General features: G+C 53.7%; 1 protein-coding gene across 1 annotated transcript in view; it reads left to right on the top strand.

Moving 5' to 3' along the window:
* The window catches only part of LOC148899998 (neural-cadherin), a 297,995-nt gene that overhangs the window by 100,054 nt on the left and 185,486 nt on the right, over positions 1 to 12,455 (top strand). Inside the window, 1 exon segment of the mRNA XM_088991547.1 lies at positions 8,281 to 8,423. Within this exon segment, the coding sequence (XP_088847673.1) occupies positions 8,281 to 8,423 (143 nt within the window).

Below are 12,455 nucleotides of genomic sequence, written 5' to 3'. Positions count from 1 at the left end.
AGTTGTATTGATTTAAAGTCAGCACCATAATGAGTCCCCTTTCTCCGTGTGTAGAATTCAACCTGCCACTGCAGCTGCTGGAATTAAATAGATAACAGCACTGCACAATTCAATATAATGCGCACACACACACACACACACACACACACACACACACACACACACACACACACACACACACACACACACACACACACACGCGCACACACACGCACACACGCACACACACACACACGGTGCAGGACAACAAGAGTTAACACCTGCTTGCATGTAATTTGAGAGCGGAAAGGCGGACAGAAGACAGACCATAAAAAACAATGAGAAAAGACAACAATATTGGGAGCACCCGCCAGGAATGAGTTTGAGGGGCACGATCAAGCCAAACCGCAGTTCGGACGACGCCGTCAACGCTTGCTTGGAGTGTCAACTGACTGACTGATTGAACACATTTTTTTCACCTTCACCCGTCTTTGCAACTTGTGGAGGAAACTCATTTTTATCTCAAGCTTTACAAATACAGTGAGACCTCAACTTACGAACTTAATTGGTTCCCAGAGAGAGTGTGGAAGGCGAAAAGTGTGTATCTCAAAAAAAAATCCCATAGGAAACCATTAAAATGGGAATAATCCGTTCCCGGGTTTCCATAAAATATACTTTTCAACTAAATAAGCCTTAAAACTACACACAATATACCTTATTCTATGTATAATAAATGTGTTATTGTATTGTAATGAAAGAAATACACTGCATTGTATCATAAAGTCACTTTATTTACATTTGTGATGGTCATTTATGGCTTGATGGAATGGCGTTGGAGGTCGAAGGTCAAAGGGAATTGCTGTTTGGAGAGAGAGGCGCATTACATGAGGACTGTAATTAAAGAAATAAACTGTGCTGTAAAATACAGTTTTATTTACCTTTTTGATGGTCGTTGATGGCTTATGGAAGGAGAGTCACCTTCCATAAGGACTGTTGGTGCTGTTCGGTCGTGTGTTTCCGCCGAAGATCACTCCGCCAGCTGTGGTGGGTGTGTATTATGAAAATAGTGCTTATTATAAGGTTTAATTTTCATAAATGTAACGTTTGTAAGACGAAAAGTTTGTAAGTTAAGGTGTTTGTAAGTTGAGGTCTCACTGTACTGCATATTTAAAGGACAACCGACATCACTTTTTGGTTTCCTAACTGACATCAGAAAAACGTTTTATAGCCGCTAAAATACCCAAAATACGCAGGCTAATATTTTTAGTCAAATGCAAAACACCAATAAAAATGACTGAAAGGACAACCGACGTCTCTGGACAAGTTGTGTCCATAATTTGTAAAATGGCTTCAAATGACTTCTACTGAGCGCATTTAACAAAGATTCCGCCACATATAGCTATATTTGCCGTTTTAAGACTCGCGCTGAATTTTCTCTTGTCTTTGAGTTGGTGACGTCACGTCACCTACCGTGACGTCACGTCACCTACCGTGACGTCACATCTGGAATGCCCCTGACGAGGAAGCGACACACAATGCATTTTGGGTACTTTGTTTGGTCTGAAAACTTCGTGTTGATCGTGTTGATGGCGAAATTAGAAGGAAAACACATAAATAACGCAATGGTGAATCATTGTGTGTTGCACCAAGACTACTATTTGATACTAGTTGACACAAATTCCCAGCAGACAAATCATCCCATTTTCAACGGAGCTTGGGCACCATCTTGTGCATTTTCTGGGACGCTGCATTGGTGTCCAGACAGCTCTAATTGATATGTAAGGACTTCTTTCATCGATTGCAAACATGTATGCTTTCCTCTTCAGAACTATCTGAATCATATTCATAACTGGATGAGTAACAAGAAAGCATCTTCTCCCAATCTGAACTCTCTGAAGCCATTGTTTTGATTCTGGAGCAAGGCAGTTTGTGAAGGAGTATCCTGGCGTGACGTCACGAACAAGGGGGCGGTACCTTCTGAAACTGAAACTTTCTGAGGTCATTTTGAAGTAGTTTTGTGACTCTTTAAGTCATTTTTATTGGTGTTTTGCATTTGACTAAAAATATCAGCCTGCATGTTTTGGGTATTTTAGATGCTATAAAACGTTTTTCTGATGTCATTTAGGAAACAAAAAAATGCTATCGGTTGTCCTTTAAAGTGTCCACAAAATTAGCTCGGAGTTGGGCAGATTCAGAAAGTCCCGCCCCCTTGTTTGTGACGTCACTATTGGTCACACACTGCCTTGCTCCAGAATCAAAACAATGGCTTCAGAGAGTTCAGATTGGGAGAAGATGCTTTCTTGTCACTCATCCAGTTATGAATATTATTCAGATAGTTCTGAAGAGGAAAGCATAAATGTTTGCAATCGATGAAAGAAGTCCTTCCGTATCAATTTGAGCCGTCTGGACTCCAATGTAGCGGCCATAAAATGCACAAGATGGCGCACAAGCTCCGTTGGAAATGGGCTGATTTTTCCGCTGGGAATTTGTATCAACTTACACCTTCTTTATGCGCGTTACCGTAATTGGCTGCGACACATAACAATTCACCATTGTGTTATTTATGTAGTTTTCCTTGTAATTTCGTGATCGACACTGTGTTTTCAGACGAAAAAAGTACCCAAAATGCATTGTGAGTCGCTTTCTCGGTCAGGGGCGTTCCCTCCGTGACGTCACGTCGGGCATCGTCATCCACTCGAAAACAAGACTTCATGAGTCTTAAAAGGTAAAATATAGCGATATGCCGTGGAATATTTGTAAAATGCACTCAGTAGAAGTCATTTAAAGTGATTTTACAAATTATGGACGCAACTTGTCCGGAGGTGTCGGTTGTCCTTTAATCCAAGGAAAAATGAACCATATTTAGAAAAAAAAATACTGACAGACTGAACTTGAAAAGCTCACAAAGAACAAAAAAACAGAACTGTTTTTGATTTTGGAGGAGCAGAACAGGCAGCACTTAAAAAGGCAACAAATGAAATTCCAAATGCGCCGCAACAAATGCAACGACGCCAATCACAGCCGGAAAACGAATCAAATGTCCACTTGACAGACAGCTTCAAAAGGGAAAACAACAAAAAGGAAGAACGGAAGCAATAAAAAGCGCCTCCGGAATGACGAGTGGCCCTGGCAAGACGTCACGACCCTCTGATTTATTATTTGTTTTGGGCGGGGTGATCATTGATCGCACGTCGTTGAAATGATCAGCACCCGTCTGTCTTGGATGACAGGTCGCCGGCGGCGTCGCTTCCTCCCATTGGCGGACCGCCTGCTGAGTTGGTTGCTAGTTTAGCGCTGTTGGCGTGGTAACCGCGCCGCAACAAACTCATTTCCTCCCGACATTTCCGATTGGAAGAGAAAAGATGGCGGGAATATTGTTGCCAGGGTCGACTTTTGATTGACAGATTCACAAACCCGTCATGAAACGTGGTCGTGTACAGTGATACCCTGGCTTAAAAACTCAAATGGTTCCCAGACAGTGTGTAAGGCGAAAAGTGTGTGTCGCAAAAAATTAGTTCACATAGGAAACCATTAAAACGAGAATATTCTGTTCCCAGGTCGCCATGAAACATAATTTTCTACTTTCTAATTTTCTACTACACAATTTTCTACTACACAAAATATACATTATTTTATGTATAATAAATGTGCTATAGTATTATGAATAAATAAATAAACTGTACTGTATAATAAAGTCATTTTATTGACCTTTGTGATGGTCGTTGATGGAATGGAGTGGCCGGTTTCATGAGCATTAAACACTTGAACAGGAACGTAGCCTTCTTCTTTCACCATCTTGAGGAATGATCCTTTGTAGGTGCTTTCGCTGCAATAATTTTACCTTGTTCCTCATCAATTGTGTTCTGTTTAGCTGGGTTGATAGCTTTTTGCATCAAGCGTACAGATGGCTTGTGCGGGTTATTTGTGGAGCCTGATTGATGGGATATATTAACCTTGCAGTCTACACTCTGCATTTGAACTATCAAAGTTGAGATGAGGCCAAATTTCACTGTTTTCTATCCATTTTCTCACTCTCTCTGTCATCTACCTGTCTCTTTAATGTTTAAACCACCTCCCCTCACTGCTGCGTTCTTGACCAATCACATGGCTTGAACCGAAGACTTGGGGCGGGGAATAGATGACAAAAAAAGTCGACTGCCATTTTCTTGTTAGAATGGGCTCGTTCGCGAACGACACATCACTCATTGTGGCGCTCCGTGTGTATCCTGAAAAATAGTTTGTATGCCAAGGTAAAATTTTCATACATTTAACGTTCGTAAACCGAAAAGTTCGTAACCTGAGGTATCACTGTATTTATTCATCTTTCTCCCCGATGAATCCGAAGTCACACTTGTTGTGACAATTCGCCGTCAGCTAGTTGTTGATTCGTTAAGACCTCACAGGATGAGGCAAAATCAGCTGTGCCTATTTTTTTTTTCAGAGGCCAGTTGTCGCCTGCTAACCATTAGCCCCCCAATTCCTCAAAGCAGATGAAGTCAATAATTAAATTCAGTAATTAATTTCCTCCGGCCCGCGGGAGACTTCTTTTTTTTTTCCCCGCAGCCCGAGGCGAAGTGCAACAAAAACAAATTTGCGCACCTAAAAAAGGGTTAAAAGTAATTAGTGTGTGCTGGTGTATGTCCGAGACGCCTTCTCATTTGATTGCAATATCGATCAGGACAAATTAGAGACGTGCGTGGGGTCCAAAGGTGCCAGGCCGTCCGCATGGAGTCAAGTAAACTATAGGGATCTCCCAAAAAGCAAAATAAAAAAATAAAAAATGACAACAAAAATCCTGCAGGATTTATTCATGGCGCTGTCGGGTCGGATTAAGCTACGGGACATTGACCATTGTCATTCAAAATGGCGACCATTGTCATTCAAAATGGCGACCATTGTCATTCAAAATGGCAACCATTGTTATTCAAAATGGCGACCATTGTCATTCAAAATTGCGACCATTGTCATTCAAAATGGCGACAATGGTCACTCAAAATAGCGACCACCGTCTAGGTAGGTAGGTAGGTCGGTAGGTTGGTCGGTAGGTGGGTCAGTAGGTAGGTTGGTAGGTTGGTTGGTAGATTGATAGATTGATGGATTGGTTGGTGGATGGATTGGTAGATTGATATATTGGTAGATTGATACATTGGTAGGTAGGTAGGTAGGTAGGTAGGTAGGTAGGTAGGTAATTTGGTAGGTAGGTTGGTGGATTGGTGGGCAGATAGATAGATAGATAGATAGATAGATAGATAGATAGATAGATAGATAGATGACAAATGACACCATTTTTGTTTCCTAACTGACATCTGACTTCTATTTCTACACCCTACTACTTCTTGTACTCCTTCTTCTTCTACTACTTCCACTACTACTTCCTCTACTTCTACTACTTCACTTCCGGGTTGAATGAACGCTGGCGAGTGTGGCTGCCGCTGCTCACCCGCGGAAAAAAAATATCACGTGAATGTAAAGTGTCCTTGAGAGTTTTGAATGGCGCTTAGAAATGAAATGTATTATTATTATTATTATTATTATTATTATTATTATTATTATTATTATTATTTTGTCTGTGTAAGCTCTCAGTCGTACAGGAGTGGTCCATCAATGAAAAGGTTTCTTCAGCCGTCATCTGTACTTCATTGAAGGTGTCGGACGTTTCACTTCTTATCCAAGAGGCTTCGTCAGCAAACTACTTTTTGCTGGTAGTTTAGGCCCTATATATATGTATATCCCTACTGTCCAGACACGGCGGTTCCGGACTCTGCTATGATAGGTCCCTGCTCTCAGTTTGGGGTGAGCAGAGGACTACTCCCTGCGGCTCCACCGATTGTCCTATTATTAACGACTGGCCTGATTGCCCCACTTCCACCGGTATCACCTCATCAGTATTACTCATCATAAGCAGGCTGTTGTACGAACGATCCAAATTGAATTATTATTATTATTATTATTATTATTATTATTATTATTATTATTATTATTACAATGTAGCGCCCAGAAAATGCACAAGATGGCGCACGAGCTTCGTTGGAAATGGGCTGATTTGTCCACTGGGAATTTGTGTCAACTTAAACTTCTTTATTGCGTGTTAGCGCAATTGGCTGTGACACACAACGATTCACCATCGCATTATTTATGTAGTTTTCCTTCTAAGTTGGTGTTTTCAGACCAAAAAAATTACCCAAAATGCATTGTGTGTCGCTTTCTCGGTCAGGGGCGTTCCCTCTGTGACGTCACTTCTGGCATCGTCACCAACTGAAAAACAAGACTTCCTGAATATTCAGCGCGAGTCTTAAAAGGTAAAATATAGCTATGTGCGGTGAAATCTTTGTAAAATGCGCTCAGTAGAAGTCATTTGAAGTCATTTTACAAATTATGGACGCAATTTGTCTGGAGGTGTCGGTTGTCCTTTAAAAATGCGGTCAAGTGTTACCTGCAAGCGTTCACTAACATATATGCCGAGCGTTATTACTAAACACCCGCGGTTCACAGTCAGAACCGCTCAAACAGAACCACTTCTTATTTCTTTATTTTTTTTATGAATAAATCAGTCAAACCCGCTTCCAACCGCGAGTCTCTTTGCATTCCCGACAGCTTTTTAGCTCCACGCTGTGTTTCTGTTCTCACCGCACAACATCACAAACATTTACGGAACTCTTTGTAAGTGTTAGCCCACTGCTAGCTTTGTTGTCTTAAACTATCTTTTTCGCAGCAGTCATGTTGACATTGGGGAGCTGTACGTTTTGTAGGGGTGGGCTTATATGGGCTAAAAGAGAATTTGCTTTTAGACCAAATCGGATTCCAAAAAGCTACGAAAACAAAAAGCTGCTATACAGGTGTCAAAGTCAAGGCACGGGGGCTAAATCTGGCTTGCTGTGTCATTTTATTCGGCCCGCGAAAGCAAGTCAAACTTCTGAAATTACATGCTCATCTATTAAGCTGGCGAGTTCGCTCACTAGCTAGCGATCTAGCTAGCGAGCCAGCTAGTTAGCTTTTTTTTCCATTAATAATAGTACATTTCATTTATAAGGGCCTTTCAAAACTCTCAAGGTCACTTTACAGTCATGGGATATGTTTATTCTGTGGGTGAGCAGCGGCAGTCACACACGCTGGCGTTCACTCAACCCGGAAGTAACTCAATAGAATAGTAAGACAAAGAGATAGAAAGCTAGCTAGCAAGCCAATAGATAGCTAATAGCTAGCCAGCTAGATAGCTAGCTAGCCAGCCAGCCAGCCAAATAGCTATTGTACGGTGTTGCAGAAAAGACAAAGAATAGACTTAGCACCATATTTCTTACTAATGTGTACATAAAACTGGAGTTCATGTTTAAAAATTAATATTTGGCACATCATATCATCATACGAAAGCGTAAAAGATATTTATGGGAAGACTTTTATTCATGCTAATGTCGACAGCTATCTGGCTAATTCATTACATCACATATTTTCAAAGCTAAATCTGGGTTGCCACATCATTTTATTCGGCTTGCGAAAGCAAGTCAAACTTCGAAAATTCCATTCTCATCTATTGAGCTAGCTTGTTAGCTAGCGATCGAGCTAGCGAGTTTGTTAGCGAGCGAACTAACTAGCTCTTTTTCTTGTCAATTCGCTGGCTCATCCCTGACATCACAAATGTTGTGAAATTCCGTTTTCGTCTATCAAGCTAGCTAGCGAGCTTCCTAGCTAGCGAGCTTGCTAACAAGCAAGCTATCAAGCTGTTTTTCTATTCAGCTATCTGGCTAATCCCTTACATCAAAATCTTATGTGACTGTAAAGTGACCTTAAGAGTTTTGAAAGGCGCTTATAAATGAATTGTATTATTATTATTATTGTTATTATTATTAATATTATCATTATTATTATTAATATTATTATTACTAAAATTTCAAATTGTCGTACGTAAACCACAATATCAGTCATTATTCTTGACTTCAGATTGAAAAATTCATTAATTGTTGTGAATTCTGTTTGTCGAGGAGATTAAACCAAATTCACGACGGCCCCCGAGCGGAAAACGTAACTACAATATGGCCGCCGCTAAAAATTAGGTTGACACCCCGAACTACGTACACAAATGGTGTATCTGGCTAGCTATCTATTCGCTAGCTGGCTATCTCTTAGCTAGCTAGTTAATAGTTATCTAATTGGCTGTCTAGCTAGCTATTAGCTATCTGTTAGCTGGCTAGCTAGCTAGCTTTTTTTCTATTTGAGTTATTCCGGGTTGAGCCACACGGGCTCGCGCGTGTGGCTGCCGCTGCTCACCCACAGATGATTATTATTTTATCCCGCTTTCTCTTGCAGCTACCGGACGTTCGTGTCGGAGGACGCCGGGCCGAACACACTGGTGGCCACCGTGCTGGCCAAAGATCCCGACGGAGACGGCATCACCTACCGCATCGCTTCAGGCAACGACGAGGGCAACTTTGTCATCGACGGCCAAAAAGGTAGGACCCCCCCCCCTTTTTCGCCGCGGCTGGTGGAAGTTTTGCCATTTTACACCGCCAACGCGCTTTACAGTCACACCATACATTTTTTATTGTGGGTGAGCAGCGGCAACCGCACGGGGGGGGGGGGGGGGGGGGGGGGGGGGGGGGGGGGGGGGGGGGGGGGGGGGGGGGGGGGGGGGGGGGGGGGGGGGGGGGGGGGGGGGGGGGGGGGGGGGGGGGGGGGGGGGGGGGGGGGGGGGGGGGGGGGGGGGGGGGGGGGGGGGGGGGGGGGGGGGGGGGGGGGGGGGGGGGGGGGGGGGGGGGGGGGGGGGGGGGGGGGGGGGGGGGGGGGGGGGGGGGGGGGGGGGGGGGGGGGGGGGGGGGGGGGGGGGGGGGGGGGGGGGGGGGGGGGGGGGGGGGGGGGGGGGGGGGGGGGGGGGGGGGGGGGGGGGGGGGGGGGGGGGGGGGGGGGGGGGGGGGGGGGGGGGGGGGGGGGGGGGGGGGGGGGGGGGGGGGGGGGGGGGGGGGGGGGGGGGGGGGGGGGGGGGGGGGGGGGGGGGGGGGGGGGGGGGGGGGGGGGGGGGGGGGGGGGGGGGGGGGGGGGGGGGGGGGGGGGGGGGGGGGGGGGGGGGGGGGGGGGGGGGGGGGGGGGGGGGGGGGGGGGGGGGGGGGGGGGGGGGGGGGGGGGGGGGGGGGGGGGGGGGGGGGGGGGGGGGGGGGGGGGGGGGGGGGGGGGGGGGGGGGGGGGGGGGGGGGGGGGGGGGGGGGGGGGGGGGGGGGGGGGGGGGGGGGGGGGGGGGGGGGGGGGGGGGGGGGGGGGGGGGGGGGGGGGGGGGGGGGGGGGGGGGGGGGGGGGGGGGGGGGGGGGGGGGGGGGGGGGGGGGGGGGGGGGGGGGGGGGGGGGGGGGGGGGGGGGGGGGGGGGGGGGGGGGGGGGGGGGGGGGGGGGGGGGGGGGGGGGGGGGGGGGGGGGGGGGGGGGGGGGGGGGGGGGGGGGGGGGGGGGGGGGGGGGGGGGGGGGGGGGGGGGGGGGGGGGGGGGGGGGGGGGGGGGGGGGGGGGGGGGGGGGGGGGGGGGGGGGGGGGGGGGGGGGGGGGGGGGGGGGGGGGGGGGGGGGGGGGGGGGGGGGGGGGGGGGGGGGGGGGGGGGGGGGGGGGGGGGGGGGGGGGGGGGGGGGGGGGGGGGGGGGGGGGGGGGGGGGGGGGGGGGGGGGGGGGGGGGGGGGGGGGGGGGGGGGGGGGGGGGGGGGGGGGGGGGGGGGGGGGGGGGGGGGGGGGGGGGGGGGGGGGGGGGGGGGGGGGGGGGGGGGGGGGGGGGGGGGGGGGGGGGGGGGGGGGGGGGGGGGGGGGGGGGGGGGGGGGGGGGGGGGGGGGGGGGGGGGGGGGGGGGGGGGGGGGGGGGGGGGGGGGGGGGGGGGGGGGGGGGGGGGGGGGGGGGGGGGGGGGGGGGGGGGGGGGGGGGGGGGGGGGGGGGGGGGGGGGGGGGGGGGGGGGGGGGGGGGGGGGGGGGGGGGGGGGGGGGGGGGGGGGGGGGGGGGGGGGGGGGGGGGGGGGGGGGGGGGGGGGGGGGGGGGGGGGGGGGGGGGGGGGGGGGGGGGGGGGGGGGGGGGGGGGGGGGGGGGGGGGGGGGGGGGGGGGGGGGGGGGGGGGGGGGGGGGGGGGGGGGGGGGGGGGGGGGGGGGGGGGGGGGGGGGGGGGGGGGGGGGGGGGGGGGGGGGGGGGGGGGGGGGGGGGGGGGGGGGGGGGGGGGGGGGGGGGGGGGGGGGGGGGGGGGGGGGGGGGGGGGGGGGGGGGGGGGGGGGGGGGGGGGGGGGGGGGGGGGGGGGGGGGGGGGGGGGGGGGGGGGGGGGGGGGGGGGGGGGGGGGGGGGGGGGGGGGGGGGGGGGGGGGGGGGGGGGGGGGGGGGGGGGGGGGGGGGGGGGGGGGGGGGGGGGGGGGGGGGGGGGGGGGGGGGGGGGGGGGGGGGGGGGGGGGGGGGGGGGGGGGGGGGGGGGGGGGGGGGGGGGGGGGGGGGGGGGGGGGGGGGGGGGGGGGGGGGGGGGGGGGGGGGGGGGGGGGGGGGGGGGGGGGGGGGGGGGGGGGGGGGGGGGGGGGGGGGGGGGGGGGGGGGGGGGGGGGGGGGGGGGGGGGGGGGGGGGGGGGGGGGGGGGGGGGGGGGGGGGGGGGGGGGGGGGGGGGGGGGGGGGGGGGGGGGGGGGGGGGGGGGGGGGGGGGGGGGGGGGGGGGGGGGGGGGGGGGGGGGGGGGGGGGGGGGGGGGGGGGGGGGGGGGGGGGGGGGGGGGGGGGGGGGGGGGGGGGGGGGGGGGGGGGGGGGGGGGGGGGGGGGGGGGGGGGGGGGGGGGGGGGGGGGGGGGGGGGGGGGGGGGGGGGGGGGGGGGGGGGGGGGGGGGGGGGGGGGGGGGGGGGGGGGGGGGGGGGGGGGGGGGGGGGGGGGGGGGGGGGGGGGGGGGGGGGGGGGGGGGGGGGGGGGGGGGGGGGGGGGGGGGGGGGGGGGGGGGGGGGGGGGGGGGGGGGGGGGGGGGGGGGGGGGGGGGGGGGGGGGGGGGGGGGGGGGGGGGGGGGGGGGGGGGGGGGGGGGGGGGGGGGGGGGGGGGGGGGGGGGGGGGGGGGGGGGGGGGGGGGGGGGGGGGGGGGGGGGGGGGGGGGGGGGGGGGGGGGGGGGGGGGGGGGGGGGGGGGGGGGGGGGGGCGGCAACCACACGGCCCAGCGTTCACTCAAGCCCAAAGTAACTCAAATAGATAGAAAGCAAGCTAGACAGATAGCTACATAGCTAGCTAGATAGGTTGCTAGATAAGTAGCTAAGTAAGTAACTAGATAGGTAGCGGCAAACACACGGCCCATCGTTCACTCAAGCCCAAAGTAACTCAAATAGATAGAAAGCAAGCTAGCTCGCTATTGGATAGCTATTAAATAGGTAATAGATAGCCAGCTAATAGCTAGCCAGATGCAACATCTTCCTGTTTGCTTTCAACATTGAGCTTGTTGCAAACGTGCACATTTCGCCATGACGTCACTGATCCACGAGATCATTGAAAAACACCAACAAGGTGTGCGTTTGTGTGACTTAGCACCAGTATGCTAAGTCGACCATTGCTACGTGTGCCTAAGGGTGTTGCTGTGTTGTCTAAGCAACGGTCTCAAGCAATAAAAGAGGTTGAAAAACCTCTGTTGATTTGGATGATCAAAAAGCAGCTAGCAGGGGACAGTGTGAGTGATGGTATTATCGCCGCAAAAGCACGATTCAAAAAAACTCAAACAAATTCCAGAATGTCTCTGTACGTCACATTTTCAATTCCCGAATAAATTCGCCAATGGCAATTGGATGAGTTAAAATGGCCGCGTTCGCGCACACTCGGGGCTCGGCAAGGTGGCACCGTGCCTCATCGCACGGTTCGCTAAGGTCTCACCCGTTTGCTCTTGAAAATGATTTTTATGATTCTTGTAATGGACGAGCATCGTCCTCGCTCGTTTGCCGCTGATGGTGATGGAAAACCTTGATTGCTTCACACACACACACACACACACGCACGCACACCCGCACGTATACGCACACACACCCGCGTAAAAACGGCGAGTGTTAATTTGCCTGTAAGTCCGCCCAGAAAATCGCAAGCGTTTGTGGCAGATTTAAGGCGGCCATTAGGATGCGAACGGCTCAGTCAATATGATGATCACGCTCTCTTATTGCAATCTATAAATAATCAGGGTGTCGATACAGCGTCTTGTTTTCTGCTGCGCTCAGTTTGGGGAAGGCGGACATTGAGAAAAAGTTTTTTTGATTTTGGCAACTGATAGCGAGACAATAAAATCATTCAGATGATTTTGATTCGGGTAGACGAGATCAAATGTCGAGACAGTGATACCTTGGCTTATGAACTTAATTGGTTCCCAGGCAGATTGTGTAAGGCGAAAAGTGTGGATCCCAAAAAATAATTTCCCATAGGAAACCATCAAAATGAGAATAATCCGTTCCCAGGTCCCCATAAAATATAAATTTCTACTAAATCAGCCTTAAAACTACACAACATATACCTTATTTTATGTATAATAAA

The sequence above is a fragment of the Hippocampus bargibanti genome, linkage group LG03, assembly GCF_051943395.1.
Source record: "Hippocampus bargibanti isolate YZ-2025 linkage group LG03, ASM5194339v1, whole genome shotgun sequence".
NCBI lineage: Eukaryota > Metazoa > Chordata > Actinopteri > Syngnathiformes > Syngnathidae > Hippocampus > Hippocampus bargibanti.
Note: the sequence above shows the minus strand (reverse complement) of the source record. Positions and strands in the feature narration are given on the sequence as shown.